The sequence below is a fragment of the Acinonyx jubatus genome, chromosome B4, assembly GCF_027475565.1.
Source record: "Acinonyx jubatus isolate Ajub_Pintada_27869175 chromosome B4, VMU_Ajub_asm_v1.0, whole genome shotgun sequence".
Lineage (NCBI taxonomy): Eukaryota > Metazoa > Chordata > Mammalia > Carnivora > Felidae > Acinonyx > Acinonyx jubatus.
In genome coordinates, this window is record NC_069387.1 from 47,072,550 (window position 1) to 47,095,210 (window position 22,661).

Below are 22,661 nucleotides of genomic sequence, written 5' to 3' on the forward strand. Positions count from 1 at the left end.
GTTCTTGAAAGAGAGGGCCAGCAGAGGGGGAATAGAATGGAGAAATGAAAGGTAAAGTTTCTGGCACTGTCTAAACTCCTCCAAGGCATTTTAGTTGTACTAATTAACACTGAGGTGTCATTGGTTATTTAGTGCCCCCCCCCCCACCCCTCAAATTCAGATTGGTATGTGATGTGTGACTGCTGTCGAATACTGTTATGCAAACATCATGCTTTCTCTGTTCTCTTGAAATAAAACTGGGTAGTATAAAAACATTTTTTTCAAAAAAGTATAGCTGCTTTAAATAATATTTAAGCAAATAGGAAGTGCTGAGGTTTATATTTAAAATGATACTTGACTTATGTATCTAGAATTATAAAATAATTTTTTCCACTTGGAACACCTTGTTATCAAAGTTTGACCCATTTTTATGTTCTCCCTCACTAATTGTAACTCATGTTAACTCCTATTGCTTTCCTTTGTGATGAGGATTATAGTTTATTTGTTTCAGATAAAGTAAACAAGATCTATGTACATAAAAGATGTGAATACAGTTGTAGTTAGATTTTGGATATCCAAGTCACGTGTGAGTACAACAGTAAGAAAAATAAATAAGATAGTAAGCTTAGTTACTTTTCATTCAGACCAGTGTTTAAAATAATACTATTTATATTTTAAAAGCTTGGTTATACTTAATTTTAAAATCTAGCTATCTTTAACTGTTTACATTAAAAGGCTATATTACTCAATTTGCTCATTTGATTTTATATTGTGCATATTTTTCCATCCTTCACTGGAGCTCTTTTTTGTTACTTAAAACTGTTTTATGTTCCTGTGTTTTAAAGGCATTGTTTCTAAGCCTTATTTATGATTAAAATAGCCCTTTACATATAATTTTCATAACCAAATTTTTAGTATAGTATAAACTAAATTTTCTGGTATCGAATGTATGAATTCACTTTACATTTTGGCTAACAGATAATCACCAAAGAAAATATTTAAAAATTAACTTGCCATTTCATTAAAATACTTTGGTGGAAGATTTGATGTAAGAAATGCATAGAACAAGTACTTTGATAAGTAGCAGTTGTTTTAACATGACTGTTTAACCAGCCTTTTATTTCAGCAGGTGTAATTTAATTTCTTGAAATTAAAATTTTTTTCTTCTTTTCCTTTTTTCTGCCCCTCCTCCCTTTATGACTGGTTAGTTCTTACTAGCCCACAGTCTTTGTAGTTACTACATTAGATTGCACATTTTTTTGGTGATCTTTAGGAATTAAAACATACTACAAAGTAAATTTGTAAAGTACAAAGAAACATGTATATTAGGCATTATTACATTGGAAAGTTAGAATGATGAAATAGGTTTTGTTATCTGGATAACGATAAGAAATGTTAGGCATTGTCAACTTTAGCATTATCCCACTTTAGGCAGAATTGAAAAGTCAAAAATAGCAGTATTATACAGATTATAATTTTACATGTTAATTTAGCTTCCACTTGACATGAACAGTTAGATAATTTGTTTTCCTCACCAATAAATTAATTGAGAAAAACAATTGTTGAATACCTACTGTATGAAAGCTACTACTGTATGTTAGAACAAGTTTGTATTAAAGAATAAGGCATAATCCCCACTCTGTTTAGAGATCTGCTTTGATAAGTTATTTAATCTTTTGTGATTTTAATAAACAGTAAACAATCTTTTATCTGTAACTCAGATTCCCAAATAATTGCAGGGGAAAAGTGCTAGAAAAAAAATGCAGTGCTGTTCAGACTTTGAGAGATTTTATAGGGCCTTGAATGTTTTAGAGCTGTGATTAAAATGCTGCATCATTCTCCTGAAGAAAAACGCTTAAACATGTATGTGTACACACACACACACACGCACACACACACACAGCTATATATAAATAAGGTAATATGAACAATGACATATAACTTGAAAGTGGCCCATTTATTGAGCTTTATGTTCATTTTTCTTTAATTGCCATCTAGTAAGAAAAGATGCCAAGTTAGTATTTTAGATGATGAAATGCAAGGCACGTCTTTTCCCCCAAGAAAATAAAGTTTTTGCTGGTAGTTTTACTCTTATATTCACATCTATTCTGGGATTTATACTAGTGTATTCTTTCTATTTTTAGACTGTTGCCAGGCAGATTTAAAATTTCTCCTTTTATGGTTGCCCAGTTTCTAGCTTTCTGACTGGTTGCATGAACCTGCTTTCTTTAGCCAACCACAGTGACTATGCAAACTGTATTTCAGTTTCTGTTGCTATGAGAGAACTGATAAGATGGCTGCAGGGGCTCCCTTTGGGGTATGTTCATTATTGTAGAGAAGATTGTCATCATTATGTAGTAATAAACAAAAGTAGATTTCTTTTTCTTTTTTTTAAAGTAGCTTTCTTTCAAAATGATATTTTTTGAGATAGGAAATCAAACTAAACAAATTTTATAAGGCTTGAAAAATGACTCTCATGTCAGATTTGATTAATTTTAATGGTGCTATGTATTGCACTTTTTCAGAGGCAGCAATTTGTGTAAGTGGGTATATATTGTTACTTTTTGTTAGTAAATAAGCATCCCGAGTCCCCGAAGAAAGGTTGTCCTCTGTATGTACACCTGTGTATATGAACCTATCAGCATGTTAGTTTACAATTCTGTCAAAAATATTGTAGATTACTATCTTTGCTTCCTAAAAGGGTAATTTAATTTTTAATTTAAGAATTATTTTAGATACTAGATATATGTATATAGTTCATCATACTTTTAGCCAGTATTTACTAAGTATATACTATGTGCCAGACATTGTATACTCATTAATATTGTATCAGAGGATTTTATTTTTTATTCTTTTGTTAAATTACCTTTGAAGCACATCATAATGATACCAGCATATTTTAAAATGTTTTCTAACAAAGCAGTGGGCACTTGAGATGTTTTAATCTTATACTAGATGCATGATGAGATGTGCCAGAGTGATTTGTTAAGAAATACATAAATATAGGTAGTAAAGTCCATTTTGATAATATTTCTAAAAGGGTACATTTGAAGTATTGACAAATACAGTAAATGGTGGTAAGATCGTCATTTTGAATAAAGACAGTATTAATAAAGTGTGGCAAAGCCGATGTAACTTCAGAAAGTTCAGTAAGTATACCTCATTTTAAAACAAATTCATCAGTATTAATTACATATAAGATTTTTTGGTTATAGTGCCAGTTAATAATACAAGCATTGCCTCTGTTTTACTTAAGACTTTCGAGTCCTTTTGGTAATTTTCCATGTGTAGAAGATTTTGTTAATGTACTTACATGGAGTGTTTATCTGTATGATGCTCAGTATTGTTTTCTTTCTTCTTGATGATAAATTTTTTTTAATCCTTTATGAGTATCTCATGCCCATTATTATCATCCTGTGAGATAAGCATACTAAAGAATTGTTCCATTTAGGACAAAGGAAAAGAATAACAGGCTTATTTAAGGTTAGCACGTAGGAGAATATGGATGTTGTTATTTTATGTACATTGCCTTTCATCGCTGTTATGATTATAGATAAACTTAGAAATGTAAACTCCCTAAAGTATAACTGAACATTCAGTTCTTTTGGTATAGTTGTTTTGTCTATGTTGAAAGTATGACCCAGTAATAGGGGGTTGTTAGGTAAAACAAAAACAAAAACAAAAAATTAAGTATAGTTCTGCTATATATTTTTTCAAAGGACAGGTTTGAGATGTAATTCATGTACAATTCACCTGTATAAAGTGTACAGCTCAGTGGTTTTAAAAATATTTACAGAGTTTGTAACCATTACCACAATTAGTTTTAGAACATTTTTATTGTCCCCAAAAGAAGCCTTGTACCCACCTTTAGCAGCCATTTTACATTTTCTCTCCAATCCCCCAACCCTAGACAACCAATAATGTGCTTTCTGTCATTACAGATTTGCCTGTTCTGGACATTTCACGTAAATGGAATCATTCAATAATGTAGCCTTTTCTGACAGGCTTCTTTTACTCAGCATGTTTTCAAGATTCATTCATAGTGTAACATTGATATCAGTACTTCATTTCTTTTTTAATAGCCAAATAATATTCCATTGTATGGATATACCACATTTTATTTATCTATCAGTTAGTAGGTATTTGAGTTATTTTGGCTATTATGAATAGTTACTTCTTGGCTATTATGAATAGCATTTCTATGAACATTTGTGTATAGGTTTGTGCATGGACATATGTTTTTATTTCTTTTGGGTATATAGCTAGGAGTGGAATTGCTAGATCTTATGGAAACTCAATGTTTTAATATGTTGAAGAACTGCCAGACTGTTTTGGAAATCAGCTGCTTCATTTTACAGTTCCATCAACATTGTATGAGGCTTCCAATTTCTCTACATCTTGGCTAACACTTGTGATTTTCTTTCTTTTTGATTATCCATTCTGATATGTGTAACATGTTATTTCATTGTGACTTTGATTTGCATTTCTCTGATGACTAATGAAATTGCACCTCTTTTCATGTTTATTGCTTATTGGTGTATCTTTGGAGAAATATCAAGTCCTTTGCTTTTTGTTAAATTGGGTTGTTTTTTATTATTGAGTTGTAACTTTTTTTTTGTATGTTCTAGTAGATACAAGTATCTTATCAGGTACATTATTGGCAGACATTTCCTCCCATTGGGTGAGTTGAGTTGTTGGTTCACTTTCTTGATGTGTCCTCTGCAGCATAAAAGTTTTTGCATTTTGATGAAGTCCAGTCCAGTTAATCTGTTTTATTTTCTTTCATTGCTTGTTTTTTTTGGGTCATATATAAGAAACCATTGCCTATTCTAAGATTTTATAGATTTATATCTAAGTTTTCTTTTAAGATTTAAAACTTTCAGCTCTTAAATTTAAGTCTGACTCTTGATTTTGGCCCAGGTCCTGGTCTCACAGAGAGCGTCTCATTGGGCTCTGCACTGACAATGCGGAACCTGCTTGGAATTCTCTCCCTCCCTTTCTGCCCCTCCCCTGCTCTCTTGTGTGTGCATTCTCACTCTCTCTCTCTCTCTCAAAATAAATAAATACCATTAAATTTTTTTTTTTTTAATTTAGGTCTTTGAGCCATTCGGAGTTAAATTTTTTTATATATGGCATGAGAATAGGGGCTCCAAATTCATTCTTTTGCATGTGGCTATCGAATTATCCCCATACTATTTGTTGAAAATACTGTTCTTTCCTCATTGAATGGTCTTGGCACCCTTGTCAAAAATCAGTTGACCATAAATGTGAAGATTTATTTCTTGACTTGGAGTTCTATTCCATTGATTTATATGTCTGTCCTTTTTGCTAGTAGTACTACACTGATAGTATTACTGTAGCTTGTACTAAGCTTTGAAAATATCAAGAGTGAGTTTTTCTATGTTGTTTTTCTTTTTCAAGATTGTTTTGGCTATTTTGGGTCCCTTGCATTTCTATATGAATTTTTGGATCACCTTGTCAGTTTCTACAAAGAAGATGGCTAGGATTTTGATAGGGATTACGATGAATCAGATCAGTTTTGAATGTTGACATTTTAATATTAAGTCTTTAATTCAGGAATATACATTGTCTTAGTGTTTATTTTGATCTTTAATTTCCTCTACAATGTTTTATAGTTTTTCAGAGAATAAAGTTTTGTACTTCTTTTTGTTAAATTTTTTATTTTTGATGCTATTATAAATTGAATTGTTTTTTAAATTTTACTTTCGAAATGTTCATTGCAACGGTACAGAAATACAATAGATTTTATATATTGATCTTGTGTCTTGCGACCTTCTAAACTCATTTACCAATTCTAATAATTTTTTAGTGGATTCCTTACATTTTTCCGTATATAAGATTGTGTCATTGCAAATAGAGATAGCTTTACTTTGTTCTTTTCTTTTTTTTTAATTTTTTTTTTTTTAACGTTTATTTATTTTTGGGACAGAGAGAGACAGAGCATGAACGGGGGAGGGGCAGAGAGAGAGGGAGACACAGAATGGAAACAGGCTCCAGGCTCTGAGCCATCAGCCCAGAGCCCGCCGCGGGACTCGAACCCACGGACCGCGAGATCCTGACCTGGCTGAAGTCGGACGCTTAACCGACTGCGCCACCCAGGCGCCCCTACTTTGTTCTTTTCAAGTTGGATAAACTTTATTTCATTTTCTTGCTTACTTGCCCAGGCCAGAACCTCTACTTATTGCTGAATAGAAGTGGTAAGAGCAAACATTTTGTGTTGTTCCTGATCTTAGGGCAAAAGCTGTCTTTCACTGTTGAGTAGGTGTTAGTTGTGGGTTTTTCCTAAATTCCCCTTAGAAGGTTGAGGAAATTCCCTTATTGTTTGTAGAGTGAATTCTATCATTTGCTAAGATGGCTTGTAGATAAGTTACTTTTAAAAGATAACTAAATATTTAGTACTGTGCTGATAATACTGTTGTAGCTAATATAAGAACCAGTCTGTAGGTTGGTAAAATTAAGAGTCTACTATCAGATTGCATTTACTGTGTGGTTAGGCTTTAGGAATTCTATTAAATGACTTCTTCATTTTCAAACAGATAGAGAAGAAGATTGTGGCAAACATCATGTATAGTTTACTCTTGAACAATGTGGTGCTAATCCCTAATGTAGTCAAAAATCTGCATGTAACTTTTAACTCTCCCAAAACTTAAGTACTAATAGTCTACTGTTGACTGGAAGCCTTTCTGCTAGCATGCAATTAGCACATTTTGTATGTTATATGTATCATGTACTGTATTCTTACAGTAAAGTAAGCTAGAGAAAAGGAAATAGTAGAAAATTATAAGGAAAGAAAATAAATTTACAGTACTGTACCTTAAAACTTTTTGCCTATGAGTGGACCCATGCAGTTCAAATCTGTGTTATTCAAGGGTCACCTGTCGTTTATTTATTACTTAACATTTTGATACAATAGAGCAGCCCATGGTAGCAAAATTTAAAGGATGAAATGTATAAGAAGGGCATCTGTGCCAATGAAAACAACTTGGTACTGAATTGGGTATCTGGTTGACCTTGCCAAGCTAAAATTCCTACTGTGTAAAGGAATGTGTGATAGCAGCATGGTTATTAATGTATTCATTTAGATCATATATTAAGGTGAATGTCATATAAGTTGTCAAATAAATGAGAAAAGAATATGACTTGGTGTAGTGTCTGACCTATAATTGTACCTTGATAAGTGTCAGTTTCTTTTTCTCTCTTTAAATTGTTTTGTTAACAAAAAGGGGAATTTATATAATATAGAAAAAGTAGTATAAGGCATGCCTAAAAATAATAAATATGAAACTCAAGATTATGCTTATCTTTGTGTTAAGGAGTTGGGGATGGGGAAGGAGGAGCATGCTATCTGGTAGCCATACAAAGGGCTTTGTTTTCTATTTCTAGTTGTTTTATTTCTTATCTGGATGGTGGGTACATGCATGGTCATTATCTCAGAATTTATGTCTTACTGCATGTTCACAGTATTTTATAATGAACACTGAATTATAAACGCAATCAGTATTGCTAGACATTTGTAAAATAATATAAAATTTGAGTTAGAATGGAACTTAGCAAGCATCTGGTCTGATCTTTGTTTTTACAGTTGAGCAACCTGAAATCTAGAGAGTTAGGGTGATTTATCCCATGTTGATTGTTCTGCTAATGTTAGAACAAACATTGAGGAGACCCAGTTTTGTTAGTTTAGAAATCCTGGGTAGGCCAAGCTTTTTATAATTATGCATATATTCTTTAAGTTTATTTATTTATTTTGAGAGAGAGAGAGAGAGAGAGAGAGAGAACACACACACACACACACACACACACACACACACACACAAGCAGGGGAGGGGCAGAGAGAAGGAGAGACAGAATCCCAAGCAGGCTCCATGCCGTCAGTGCAGAACCCTATGCAGGGCTCGAACTCATGAGCTGTGAGATCATGACCTGAGCCGATATCAAGAGTCAGATGCTTAACCAGTTGCGCCACCAGGCACCTCTATAATTATGTATTTTTAAACTGATAAGAACAGATGCTACACTTGATCTTAGCCAAAAGGCTGAGAAGTGATTATAAATACGTATTTTTAAAGTGTGGTAGATTATATAATATTTCACCATTATTCTTTCTTCTTGTAAGCTTCTTGTAAGAAGATGATATATATCTATGCCTTTTGTCACGTGACATGAAGTATTTCCCAGTGGTTGCTTTTTACTTCTCCACGCCTTTAATGTGTAACTTGGCTTTAACCAATAGACTGTGAGTGAGAGTGATGTGTACTATGTCTAAGAAATAGCTTTAAGATCCTGGTGTATTGTATTGTTCTGTCATCGTAGTCTTTTCCCTTTGCCACAAGACCTAGATTTGGGGTGGGGGTGCCACTCCTTCAGCCTATGACCTAGAAAGATGAAGAATGTTATTAGCCAATAAGATTTTAGGGGTGGAAGTATTGTTGCAGTATTATTTAGTGAAAGGTGGCTGATACGGAAAGTAAGCTTTTCACTCTTTCTTCTTAGGTTTGGTCAATAAGAAAAGTTAGAGCTGTTTCCGGACATTTGAAGAATTTACGTTTTTCACCTTCTCATAAATCATCCTGGGTGTTTTAGTTCACCCAGCAAACTATGAAAAATACATTTGGACAACTGGTTTAAATTCCTGAAGAAATTATTACATGGACTTATGTAACTTTACTCATTATCTGCATAGGTGGTAGAATTTGGTGAGTAGGACAAGCTAGTAAATAGGGCCCTGGGGGATAGGATAACTGGCTAATCTCCTAAGGGAGTGTAACTTGATAAGTGTACTTTAAAATTGCATTTGTTAGATCAGGTCAGTCAGTTTTAATTTGCCTATATAACAGAATGATCCCAAAAATACACTTGGAAAAGTGATTTTAGGGTATCTTGCATTTTTTTCATGTAGACTACCCTAGAATTTCTGAAAACATAGAAGTGAATGCAACAAGTTAGTGACCAGTCTGGTTTTGATGTGACCAAAATTTCAAGAACATGATTTGATCCTACTTTTCCCAAAGAATTGTTGGTAAACCAAACTCCCTGTTTCCTTTGTTGTTGATTATTTTTTAAAAATTTAATTTCGGATATTTCATTCTACATTTTGATACTCCAGCTAATATCAGTAGGTTGATGACAGGCAGAAGGGATTCTTTGTTGAGGTGTCAAATATTGTGATCACTTGATACTTTACTGAACGAGTATTAGATAACAGATTTCAGCAACTAATATTTTTTTAAAGATAGTAGGATAGCTATTGAATGTGTTTTATGAAATTAAGAGAAGAACGATAGCATAGAACTGAAAAATTGTGAACTGTGGGAGATTCTGGATCTTCAATTAAATATTGCCAGGGCTTTGTGAGTGGCTGGGAGAGAGAGCCTACAGAAAGCAAGAGAATATGGAAGTGTGATGATGTGGGATTTTAAACAGAAGTAGTGAAAGTAGTTCTACTGAAGTTTTAGAAAAGTAATTAACAGAAATGAAAAGATATCCATTATTTAAGATAAAAATTTAGGGGTGTCTGGGTGGCTCAGTTGGTTAAGCATCCGACTTTGGCTCAGGTCATGATCTCCCGGTTCATGGGTTTGAGCCCCATATCGGGCTCTGTGCTGGTGGCTCAGAGTCTGGAGCCTGCTTCGGATTCTGTGTCTCCCTCTCTCTCTGCCCTTCCCTCACTCGCATTCTGTGTCTCTGTCTCTCAAAAATAAAATAAAATGCAAAAAACAAAAAAATTTATAAAAAAGCTAAAAATTTAGAAAGTTCTTTATACTAAATTTGTACAGATAAGTATTAAAGTGGATGAACCATTGCATTATCAGTTTTACCAGTCTCATTAATGGACAGTAAACAGTAAAGCAGATTTACACATTTATTGTGTAACACCCTGAATATTCTTTATGATTTTATTTTCAGGACTGTTGCGGAATTCTCAACTAAATTTGGGAGTGTGAAATAAAATCATGCACTTCTCAGTTGAGAGTGGGTTCTCAGGGAATCAAGTGGCAGAATTGTGTTTCTAAAGAGGCTAGGAATCATGAGCATAAAGTGATTATGTAAGAATAAGCCATTATTAGTCCTGTTGGCCAATATTTATTTAGTCCATTTAATGAAAACTCAAATTTGAATAAAATTGTTCCCAGCATCTCAGTATTCAGATTAATGTTATAGTAACATCAGTTAACAGCATGAATGCACTTGGAGTGTTACGTCAAAGATAGAAATGTCAAGTCTGCTTAAATGGCTTTGCTTCACATTTTACAAGTTACTGCTAAGTTTTATTTTAAGTACACTTCATCAGGTATCCATAACTTTGAATTAGGATAGTGTTTGTGTATGTATGCATATGTTTTGATTTAACAATCCAGGTATTCCTATTGTTTTGTTAACTGTTCTTGGAAAGCAGTAGTACAGGCCCTTGTTTATTCATCAGAAAAACCCTACAGGAGACCTCTTATTCAAACAATAAATCTGGGAGTATATTATGAGTATATTTCAGTTTCATCGAATATGTTTCACTATAATCGTTCACCTTTATTTTCACAGCCTTTGGATTCTTGGTGGAGTACTTGCCCTCATCTGCTTCCCTTGTTGCTGGGCAAGGTTTGTGATACTGATGTCTGATTGGTTTTAGACAACTATGGCTTTGAGCCAATCAGGCAGTGAATTTCGGTTTTCTCACACAAGGAAGCACTGAAGCAGCTGCTGATTTATTTTTTTCTATGGGGAGATTATATAAACTAAGAGTATGGCTGCAGCAAGCTCCCTCTTGGGTATGTTTGAAAAATTACAAGGTTCATCTGGAACTGAAGGAGAAAAAAAAATGAGGTTTATTTTTAAAACTTGTTTACTAAGAAAATCTGATAAGTGGTTAATTTGAGAAAAAAATATATTCAGATGACAGATTACCTATTTTTATTTTATAATTTTATGTTTAAAGGACTGCAGAATGATATAGTATACGAAAAATTCCCCTTCAATTTACATGAATATTTACTGTTGTAATCCACACATTTGCTTTATTGCTTCAAAAGGGGAGAGCTCAAAAAAAAAAAAAACAAAACAAAAGGGGAGAGCTCATAACATGCTGTGAAAGGCAGTTAAGGAGAAAAAGATGTAGTAGTTGTACTTACAACACTTAATATAGGTTGTCAGGAGTCAGACATTTTAATTTCATTAGGTGAATCAAACTGAGTCAGTTCAGTGCAGTAGACAACAAAGCACTTGATGATGCTATCTGTAGTAAACCTTTGGGTCCAAAATACTATTAATTTTTGGAGTCAGATCTATAATAATAGTGATAGGTATGAAAATAATCTTGTCATTTGGATTTAAGGTTCTGCTGAATTTTTAGTTATAAATGCTTTATAAATATTAAGGATTGTGGATTGTTTTAAAAAAGAAATTTACATTTGAATTTTACAGATTCTTACTTATGGGGAGAGAAGTATATTCTTGTTATGTATGGTCCATGTTTGACTCATTCTCCAGTTAGGGAATTGATTTATATTTCTGGAAACATTCAGGGGTATTTAAAGGAAGATAAATTAAAATAGCATGAAAGGTGTATATTTTTATTTATTTATGTTATATATTTAATATGTATTGTATAGATTTAGATTTTATATGCATTTATGTTCTAGATTACTTATATTAGATAAAGAACCTCACTAACATATTTCGGATCCAGGTTTTAACTATGTTTCCCTGACCTTATTGTCTGTCTCCTGTTGCTGGGCAGGAATCAGAATGCTGGCTACTGATTGGCTGAGTTTGTGAGCAGCTCTTGAACAGCCACTTAAATTCTTGAGCTTTTTGAGCAGGCAGATTGTAGGCTAAGACATTACAGCTTTTGGTAATACTTCCCTTTGTTGTTTCATAGCTATGATCTCTTTGCTAGAAAAAAGGGTAAAAGTTGTAGGTAGAGGGGGGGACGAAGCAGAGAAGAGAATAACGTTTTCACTTAAAAAAATAAGAGGCTTATTGGCCTTTCCTTAAAAATAATTTACCCAAAATTTGAAAAAAATTCCAAACTATAGATACTTATTTGCAGGTAACATACCCTCTTGGTTATTTAATTATTAATTCCTCTGGTAAAGGTGAAGCCCTTTTTAATGCATTAGAAAAAGATTTTATTAATGACAGTATTTTCCTGTCTGAATATAAAGAATAGAGACCTAAATACAGTTTTTGACTCTCTTCTTCATGAAAAAAGTATTTTCTAGAGAAAGTTCATGTTTTACACATTTACTTCTAGATATGGCAGGCATTTTCTACTGTAAAATATAAATGATTTTTCCTGTGAAAATGAATTACAGGCATATGAAAGCTTCATGATTCTAGTGTTGCAATCTAAAAAAAGTAGTTTTTCTTTTGTAGAATAGTTTTGTGAATGGCATTTCAATTTCAGATGACGGTATTTAAACTGATCCTTAGAAATGTATTCTTCCGGTAGTACAGCCATGGAGACTTGTTTGCAGGTAACACACTCTTTTCAAATGTGTATCTTTCTTAAATATACTTTGCTTATGCAAAATACGTTTTTAAAAAGTTATTGCTGATTGGTTTACACAGATATGGTTGAACTAGTTTGAACTGGTTCATGCTACTTCCTTATGCTTTGTCTATTTTTTGTTATACTTAGAACCCATAAAATATCCGGTAAATGGCTGTAGTGTGCTCCCTTGTGGGTATAGATGGTAGTTATTTTGTAATTCTTTGTACAGTACTATATTATTACTGAATTGAATGACAACTTAATTGGTAAAAAGCCAGCTTGCGTGGAGTGTACTTATTTTTATTAAATGTTATTTGGTGGTGGCAATTTAAATGTAATGTTTGCATGTTGGATTTCTCACCTATATAAAAAATAACAGAAGTATTTGAGAAATTTGTCTCACATTCTCTAGTTTATGCCTAAAAACACTGTGTATATACATAGACAATTACTAAGTTCTTAATGTATGGAATCTCATTTAATCATGACTACAACCTCTGTGGCAGGTACTGATAATGATACGCCCTTTTTAAGATTGCTGAAACCAATGTTAGGAAACTTGCCCTGTGTCACATAGTAAGCACATGGGAGAGCTGGAATTCAAATCCATGTTTTCTGTCTGCAGAATTCATGTTCTTAGTGGGGTTACTGAAAATTATGAAAAAACACATTTTTTTAGAGGAATGCTTGCTTTTAATGCAACTCACAATAACTGTCAGGTATCCATGTAACAGCTGACAAATGTGGATATTATGAGGTCAGAGTCCAAAAGAATTGCAGCTCAGGTCTAAAAATCTTTAAAAAGTAACCATACTCCTTAGGCTATAAATTTAATTATTTTCTGTCTTTGAAGTCAGCAAGAAAAAGTGATTACAAAATTTGCATTGTATCTTCTTTGCAGAAAAATTTCCAGTTAGTATGAGTTCGGAATGTATAGTGGGTGGGGAAAAAACTTGAAGTTTTAATGTTAGACTGTAGTGAATAACCCTTAAAATAGTGCCTATGATAATTTTGCAGTAAAGCTTCTGTTCAATTGAAAGGTAATTTTCCTGAATAGTTTTACTGAGTTCCATAATTAAAAGTCTAGGAAGACTAGGAAATGCATTATAAGTAATTGGCTTAAAGTGAACAAATGAATGCAGAACGTACCACAATCTAGAAGTACTGTAATAAAAGTGGTAGGTTTTCAAGCTGTATTGACCTCTGGCAGATAGGCTAAGCCATTGTTTTATGCCTTTCAGCCAGAAGAACTATAGAACACCAGAATCAGACCTGTAATTGAACAAGTTGGATTTATTACTTGTTGCAGTGAGGGAGAATGCTCATCCTTGGGGAAACTGTGAGGCACATCGGTAAGGGATATTAGAAAAAAACCTAGTATAGGATTTGGGTTTAGTGTAGTAGAGATTGGGTTATTTGGGGGCGAGTTTGAGGAAATAGAGCCTTACTCTGGATTGGGTGCTGTCAAAAAGTGGAGGCAATTCGGGGCGCCTGAGTGGCTCAATCAGTTAAGTGTCTGACTTTGGCTCAGGTCATGATCTTGCAGTCTGAGGGTTCAAGCCCTGCTCCCGGCTGTGTGCTGACAGCTAGAGCCTGGAGCCTGCTTTGGATTCTGTGTCTCCCACTCTCTGGCCCTCCCCTGCTCATGCTCTCTGTCTCTCCCTCTCTCTCAAAAATAAATAAACATTAAAAAAAGTTAAAAAAAAAAGTGGGGGCAATTCTATGCTTGGTTATCTCAATAAATCTCTGTAGGGAGGACAGACTACAGTTAGGATAAAGATGTAATTAAAAAAAATTAGGCATCACTCATTTAGAGGGAGAGGTTGCACAGTGTTGATAAAAAAAAATTAGGCATCACTCTCAGAGAGGGAGAGGTTTGATATTTCATGGGTTGCACAGTGACCTTGTCTAATTTGGGTGATTTTATGTACAGAAGGAGAACAACATGGCTTAGCTGTAAGCATCAAGTCAATTTATAATAATGAGATCTAGTTGTAAGTGTCAGGTAAGTTCCCAGATGTCAGAGGCTTCTTTTTTCTCCCTCTCCAGCTAAAGCAAGTGTATCTTACCATCATTCCTACAGGTAATGGTGATGATAAATGAATATACAGTATGAAAGCAATATTCTTGCTTCCTGTATATCTTAGTCCTTAAAAGACTTCTGTTTTATTCCGTTAGAAACTGGTTACATTGTTTTCTCCAGGACCGAGTCCTTGCACTCTTTCTTGCTTGCCTTACTGCACTGGCTAGATGTTAACATACAAATGGTATTAGAGAACATCCTTGTTTTGGTTCTGATCTTATTTCACCGTTACTTATGATATCTGTAGGGTTTTTGTTTTTTTGTTTTTTTTCCAACGTTTATTTATTTTTTTTGGGACAGAGAGAGATAGAGCATGAACGGGGGAGGGGCAGAGAGAGAGGGAGACACAGAATCGGAAACAGAGATAACTTTTATTATATTTGTTTTCTTCTAAGTTTTTTGAGAATTTTAATTTTTTTATTTAAAAAAAATTTCTTTTAACATTTATTTATTTTTGAGACAGAGAGAGACAGAGCATGAACGGGGAGGGGCAGAGAGAGAGGGAGACACAGAATCGGAAGCAGGCTCCAGGCTCTGAGTCATCAGCCCAGAGCCTGACGCGGGGCTTGAACTCACGGACTGCGAGATCATGACCTGAGCTGAAGTCAGACGCTCAACCAACTGAGCCACTGAGAATTTTAATTTTGAGTCAGTGTTGAATTTTGTCAAATGAATGGTCTGTGTCTGTTGATGATCTGGTGTTTATTTTCAATCTCTATTCTGTTTTTGCAGTGAATCACATTCCTTGAAGTTTCTTTTTTCCCCCTTTTGTTAAATAGGGAATTTATAGTCTCATAGTTCTGAGGCTAGAAGTCTGAAATCAAGGTGATCCAGGGCCCTGCAGGAACTAGGAATTAAAGAAGGATCTATTCCAGACCTCTCTCCTACCTGTGATTTGTGACAGCTTAACTCCAGTTTTTACATGGCTCTCTGTGTGTGTATATGTATCGAAAATTTCCCCTTTTTATAAGGATACCAATCATTAGGGCCCACCTAATGACCTTATTTTAACTTGATTACCTCTGAAAAAGTATCTAAATAAGGTCACATTCTGAGGTATTGGGGCTTAGGGTTCTAATTTTTTATCAAATGGACACCTTGGTTGGGCCTGAATAAAGCCATAATGCTTCATGACTCATAATCTACATTGCTTGATGTTTTTTTTTAGTATGAGACCAACTTCGTATTTTTTTAAGGAGTTTCACATAGTCATATTACTTTTTAAAGAAACTTCTAACTACTTTTAGAGAAACTCTCATGTGAAATAATAAGTCACAGTGGAAATTAGAGAATATTTTAACAGAGCAACAATGAAAATATGACACATCAAAATATGAGATGCAGCTAAAGCAACGTTAAAAGGGAAATTTATAGCTTTATGTATATTACAAAAGAGGAAAGATAGAAAATTAACAATTAATGTTTAACATGGTGTGGAACTACCAGACTGTTTTCCAAAGCAGCTATACCATTTTATAACCCCACCAGCATTGTGTGAGGGTTTCAGTTTGTTTGCTTCTTACCTATACTTGTTATTCTCTTTGATCATAGCCATCCTGCTATGTGTGAAGTGTTATGTCATTGAAGTTTGATTTACATTTCTCTGATGACTAATAACATTGAGCATCTTTTCATTTTTAGTGCTTATCGGCAGTTTGTCTATTGGCAATTTGTATGTCTTTAATTAATTAATTTATTTATTTTTTAAGTTTTAATGTTTATTTAGTTTATTTTTTGAGAGACAGAGAGTGAGTGGGGTTGGGGCAGAGAGAGAGAGGGAGACGCAGAATCAGAAGCAGGCTCCAGGCTCCGAGCTGTCAGCACAGAGCCCGATGCGGGGCTCAAACCCACGGACCGCGAGATCATGACCTGAGGCGCAGTCTGACGCTTAACCCACCAAGCTACCCAGGCGCCTCATCAATTTATATGTCTTTTAGAGAAATGTTTATTCAGTTCCTTTGTCCATTTTTAAGTTGGGTTACTTTTGTTGTTATTCAGTTGTAATAGTATTTAGTATTTTTTAGATGCAAGTCTCTTAGATACATATTTGCAAATATATGATTTATAAATATTTCCTATTGTGTGAGTTGTCTTAGCAAATTTTTGATGATAATCTCTTGTAAATATGTTCATAGTACTGTTAATCTAGATATGCCTGGTTGCAAATGTAATCTTTCCTCCTGTGTTCCTTAGTTCTCTTCTCTTTTTCCTTATCTTTGTACCTCTTTCCCATTCCTCTGCTTTCATTCTCTTACACTTTTCTTTTTCCATCTACTTTTTTACTGCATTTACTTTTTTTTATGCTAATGTATCTCCTCCAGACTCTGAATCCATTAGCTTACTAAGAATTAAAACTAGAAACTAGTCACTTTTTTCTTTTACTTTTTTTTTTTTTTTTTTAATGGTATGAATGGTCATTATTGGTTGCAATGGAAAGTGGAAGAGGAGGGAACATGACAGTTCCAGCTCCAGGGGTGGCTCCAAAGACCTACTCTTTTGCTGTCTCCCCAAAAAAGCAAGTCATTTTTTTTCCTAATGCTTCTTAATAATTGATCTTCTATGGACTGTACCTGTCATCAATTTTATATTACATAAATCCAATTAATACGAAAATTAACACAGCAGGGATTATTATGCTTTGTATATCATTATTTCAAAATTACATGAAAGGCTGCTTGCTTATAAGATCAATTTGCAATTTGTCTTATGATTAGGTGGCTTCTGTTTTCATTATTAAATTTTCTTTCTTTCTCTTTTTAAAGATTCAAAATGGATAGTATAGAAGAACCTCAGAAAAAAGTCTTCAAGGCTCGAAAAACAATGAGAGTGAGTGATCGTCAGCAGCTTGAAGCAGTGTACAAGGTCAAAGAGGAACTGTTGAAAGCTGATGTCAAGCTATTAAATGGCAACCATGAAAATGGAGATTTGGACCCAACTTCACCTTTGGAAAATATGGATTATATTATTGACAAGGAGGAGGTGAATGGCATTGAAGAGCTTTGTTTTGACCCTGAAAAAAGTAAATCAGAATGGAAAGAAACCTCCTGTACCTTAAATGTTAATGTAAAAAATAAGCAGGATGATGACTTAAAGCATGAACCTTTGTCTCCTAATAATACAGCTCCTGAACTAGTCTGTAAACTGACTGCTGAACCATCTTCTGATGAGCCAGCCTCTGGTGATCTGGCTATGGGAGATCCAGCTGCTGGAGATTCAGCCCCTGAAGATCTGGCCTCTGAAGTACTAACCTCTGGTGATCCTGCCTGTGGCGATCCCACTTCTGGTGATCCCACCTCTGGTGATCTCACCTCTGGTGATCCCACCTCTGGTGGAATAGTCTCTGGTGAAACAGTCTCCAGTGAACCATTCTCTGGTGACTTGGTCTCTGGTGAATCAGTCCCTGGTGAATCAGTCTCTGCTGAGCCAGTGTCTAGTGATCCGGCCTCTGATGATTCAGCCTCTGGTGATCTGTCCTCCGAAGCCCTGGCCTCTGATGATCCAGCCTCTAGTGATCCGGCTTCCGGTGATCCAGCCCCTGGTGATCCAGCTTCTGGTGATCTGCCCTCTGACGAACCCACTTCTGATGAACTGACTTCTGAATCAGCCTTTGATCCTACCTTTGAACCAAGTTCTGTACCAGTTTGTGAATCTGTTCCTGAAACTGACATTACAGAGCCTAGTAGCAATAAAGGTGGTGATTTTCTTGAGAAAAATAGTGATGATGAAAAGTTAGACCAAATTTTCTCATTTGACGAGAAAAATAAGGCTGATAGTAATGTTGATGGCGATGAAGAAACTCTAGAAACAGATGATACAGTTATTTGTTCAGATCTACCTCCTGAAAATGAAAAGAAAGTAAAGGAAGATACTGTCACAGAACCTGCTCTTGGAGAGGAGGCTATATCTAGCAGTATGGAAATTGACCAAAGTGAAAAGAATGAAAATGAAAATTCTGCAGACCGTTCAGAAACCATTAGTGAAAATGTTACAAAAGATGAGAAAAATGAGATTATCTTGGAAAACACAGATTCTATGGAGACAGATGAAATTATTCCTATTTTGGAAAAGCTTGCACCTGCCGAGGATGAACTTACTTGCTTTTCTAAAACTTCTCTTCTTCCAATTGATGAGACAAATCCAGATTTGGAAGAGAAGATGGAAGGTTCTTTTGGTTCACCATCCAAACAAGAAAGTAGTGAGAGTTTGCCAAAAGAAGCCTTTTTGGTCCTTTCTGATGAGGAGGATATTTCTGGTGAAAAAGACGAGTCTGAAGTTGTACCACAAAATGAAACATGCTCTCCAGGTTAGCATATTACTTAAGTTTTATAAAGATTTTGATTAGGTTTGATAAACTGCTTAATAAAGCAGTTTTACAAAGTTAAAAATTTTTTTTAGTTGCTGAGAAAGTTGAGAATGATGGTGACTGGAATGATCTCTTAACTTCATAGATTCTTAACAGAATTTAGATTTACAAAGTATCTACTCTGAGAGCAATATTATGTGAAGTGACAAGAAGGGAGGTAAAATAATGGGAAAATATGGCTCTTGCCCTTAAGGGGCCTATTGTCTAGGAATAAAGAGATGAGATGGACCAATATAATACTGTGAAATAACAGTTTTAAGTCAGTACATAATTGATCAAAGTCCTAACAATTGGTTTTCCTATCACTTAGCAACCAAGTAACTTAGAGTGGATTAATTTGTTTGCTTCGAGTATAACAAATCACCTTTTACAATTAATTTTCCCATTTTTAGTATTCTTTGTCTGAAAAACAACACCACCATTGCTAAAATCCAGAAACCTTGAAGCCTGATAATCTATTTGATAAAGGCTTCATCTGTTTGCTTTCTGAGCCCTCTTGATTCTACCAACTTACTCTCTTCCTCTGCATCTTCTGAATGATGTCTCTGTAACTTAAGTCTTTTATTTGATTTTGTTCTTCTCTTTCATTGGGTCCCTGTTACTTTTAGGTTAATTCCAAACCCTTTATATGAAAGTATATAAGCTTCATAATTTGTTCAAAAGCCTATCTTTCCATCTCTTTTATTATTCCTAGAGAAAAAGGAAAGAATGAGAAAAATCCTATTTTTGCTTTCATGGTCAAACTCAAATATCACTTCCGTTTGAAACTTCTCAGTTCTTTTCAGAGTGGCAGGAATACCTTTATGTCCTTCTCTTTGCCTTAGAACTCTGTGAGAGGAGTGACCTTGTAGCATTAAACACAGCATTTGGTTTCTAGTTTGTTCAAAAGAAGAAAAAGAGGCCTAGGAGACTCAGGGGATGTTTTTTTCCCCAATAGATCATACCAATTTTTGGAGTTAGAGATTTTTTTGTTATTAAAAGATGACTTCATTTCCAAAGAGTATTTATTCATTTATTAAAGCTGTCTAGAGAGACAGGCCAAGCTCTTCTTGGTTCTGGGGATTTAAAGATAAAATTTAGTACTTGCCTTTAGGATGCAGACAAGAATTCAATCACAGGACATTAAATAAAGGCTGTGAATACAGTTAATAATGTTAAATTGGTATTCTGGGAGTTTATAGAAGGGTAACTTTATAAAAACATAAATGTATTCAGGAAAGCACTTTCCTTTCATTGTCTGCATAATATAGGGTTTTAGTGAAGATAATCCCTCTTAGTTGCATGTCCATCCTACTTGCTCAGGCCAAAAATCTTGGAGCCATTCTTGTTTTTCTCTGTATTCCATATCCCATCAGTCCATCAGGAAATCCTATTGCCTCTACCTTCAGAATAGGTGTAGAATCCAGTCTGTTATCATCCACTACTGTCCCCCTTGCTCTGAGCCACCGTCATCAGGTCAAAATAATGCTCGGGTCAGTGCTCAGTGAATATTTGTGGAGTGAATGAATAATTGGTAATATAAGAGAAGTGTATTATGGAAGACCTTGGTTACAATGCTAACACATTCTAACAGTACTGCGGAGCCATCGAATGATTTCAAGCAGAGGAGAATGATATGATGAGGTTTACATTTTGGAAAGATAAGTAACCATGTTTAGGGTGACCTTAACTCATTCATTCAGTAAGAACTGTTTATAGAGAGAGTGGTATTAGGGCAAGTCCTTAAACCACCTTTTGGTAGACTATATAAGAAAGTCATAGCAAATTGCATATTATTATTTCATGAGTTTATACATTTTACCTTTATGTCACGACTTGATATTGGGAACCCTCCTTCCCACTCAATGCTGTTAAATGCCAGGACATGACTATTAAGCCATCCATGTGGTTATTTACTTTTAGACTTTTATCTGATTTTGTGCTATTAGCAGAGTAAGTGTAGTGATAGATTTAATTTCTTAGCTGATAAGTAAACTTTTATTTCCTGTCTTCCCTTCCCCAATCCCCCAAGGAAATTTTGTGTATAGTACATTGAAGTATATTTTCTTCATTGGTCTTCAAACTGTGCTCTGTTCTCTTTACATGGTAGTGGAATCTGTTACGGTAGTTACAGTAGTCCCCTTTTATCAATGGTTTCATTTTGCATGGTTTCAGTTTTTGCAGTTTTAGTTACCCACAGTCAACCATGGTCTGGCAGCAGATGATTCTTCTTCTGACTTACTGTCTTTAGTATTGACTTTCTGGGTCAGGGGTAGTCCAAATCTAGATGGTAATGCCTATGTCATTCACCTCACTTCCTCTCATCACATAGGTATTTTGTCATTTCACATCATCACAAGAACTGTGTGCAGAACAATAAGATATTTCAAGAGAGACCATATTTATATAATTTATTACTATTATATATAATATATAGCATACTATATATTATATATATAAAATTATATATATATATATTTCACCTCACTTCCTCTCATCACATGGGTATTTTATCATTTCACATCATCACAAGAACTGTGTACACAACAATAGGCTATTTTGAGAGAGACCATTATATATATATATACACATATATATACTTATATACAATATATAATTATATATGTTATATACTATATATTATATGTTATATATAATAGTGTATGCTCTTATAATTATTTTTAGTTACTGTTGTTAATCTCCTGTACCTGATTTATAAATTAAATTTTATCATAGGTGTGTATGTGTAGGAAAAAAATGTATAGGGTTCAGTTCTATCCATGGTTTCAGACCCTCACTGGGGGTCTTGGAACATAGTCCCTGCAAATGAGGAGGGACTGTAGCACATGTCATTTTTGTTGCTTTGTACCTTCTGAGGTATTACTTTCATTTTTCAATTCTTGACTAATTTTTAATGTTTTCAGAACAGAGTTATAAATTGAAGTACTGAACTCTGGCTCTTCCCTCTAGCTACTAACGTTTATTTGCTGTACTAACAGGAAAATATAAACCTCTGTCATTTCAGGCACTTTAGCAAATTTGTCTTAAATATAGCAGTTATGATGGCTATGAGCAGCAACAAAAAATAATGAAAGATACCAGAAAGCAAATAGAAAACCATTTTAATTTTACAATAGTAAAAGAAAGACCTAAAAAGTATTGCAGATATACTGAGTAGGCCTGAAGACACTGTCATATTGTTGCATAGTACTGTATGATAACTGATGTTTACCAGATGACTAAAATCATAATCTGTTTATTAAGAAGGCTAGGAAAATAAAAATTTCTCTCTGGAAAAGTTCAGGCAGCAGTAGAGGAGGTACACATAATAGTTTGTCTTCCATTCACTCTTACGTTATGGACTCTTTTTTCTCTAGCTCCTGTTCCATCTTTTTCCTCTCTTTCAGAGCCGTTCTTCAAGTTACAGTAATAGGCTAACACTATATTTTCCTTTTCCTAATTACTCTTTAGTTGAATTTTGATTTTCATCTTTCAGCATCCCTTCCTAATTGTTATTAGCGAAGTGACATTGATGAACAGGCAATTTATAGAAAAGGAAATACAAATAGCCAATAAACATAAAGATTCTCAACTTCACAAAGCATATCAGCAAAATGTGGCATTATTGATAAAAGTGAAATTTGTTTTTTGAGTGGTATCATAATTTGGAAAATAAAGACTCTATAAACTTTCATCTCAAGCAGTCCAGCTACTCTGTGTCTCTGGAAACTGGGTACTAAGAAATTCGA

General features: G+C 34.4%; 1 protein-coding gene and 1 pseudogene across 4 annotated transcripts in view; one reads left to right on the forward strand and one right to left on the reverse strand.

The window, feature by feature from the left end:
- The window catches only part of ATF7IP (activating transcription factor 7 interacting protein), a 122,500-nt gene that overhangs the window by 35,668 nt on the left and 64,171 nt on the right, over positions 1–22,661 (forward strand). For all 4 annotated transcript variants that reach the window (XM_027035611.2, XM_053225852.1, XM_027035610.2 and 1 more), the window contains exon 2: positions 17,333–18,873. In XM_027035611.2, coding sequence (XP_026891412.1) covers positions 17,340–18,873 — 1,534 coding nt within the window. In that variant the 5' untranslated portion in view covers positions 17,333–17,339. The remainder of the gene's footprint in view (positions 1–17,332; positions 18,874–22,661) is intronic.
- Positions 7,886–8,048, reverse strand: LOC113593104 (uncharacterized; annotated as a pseudogene).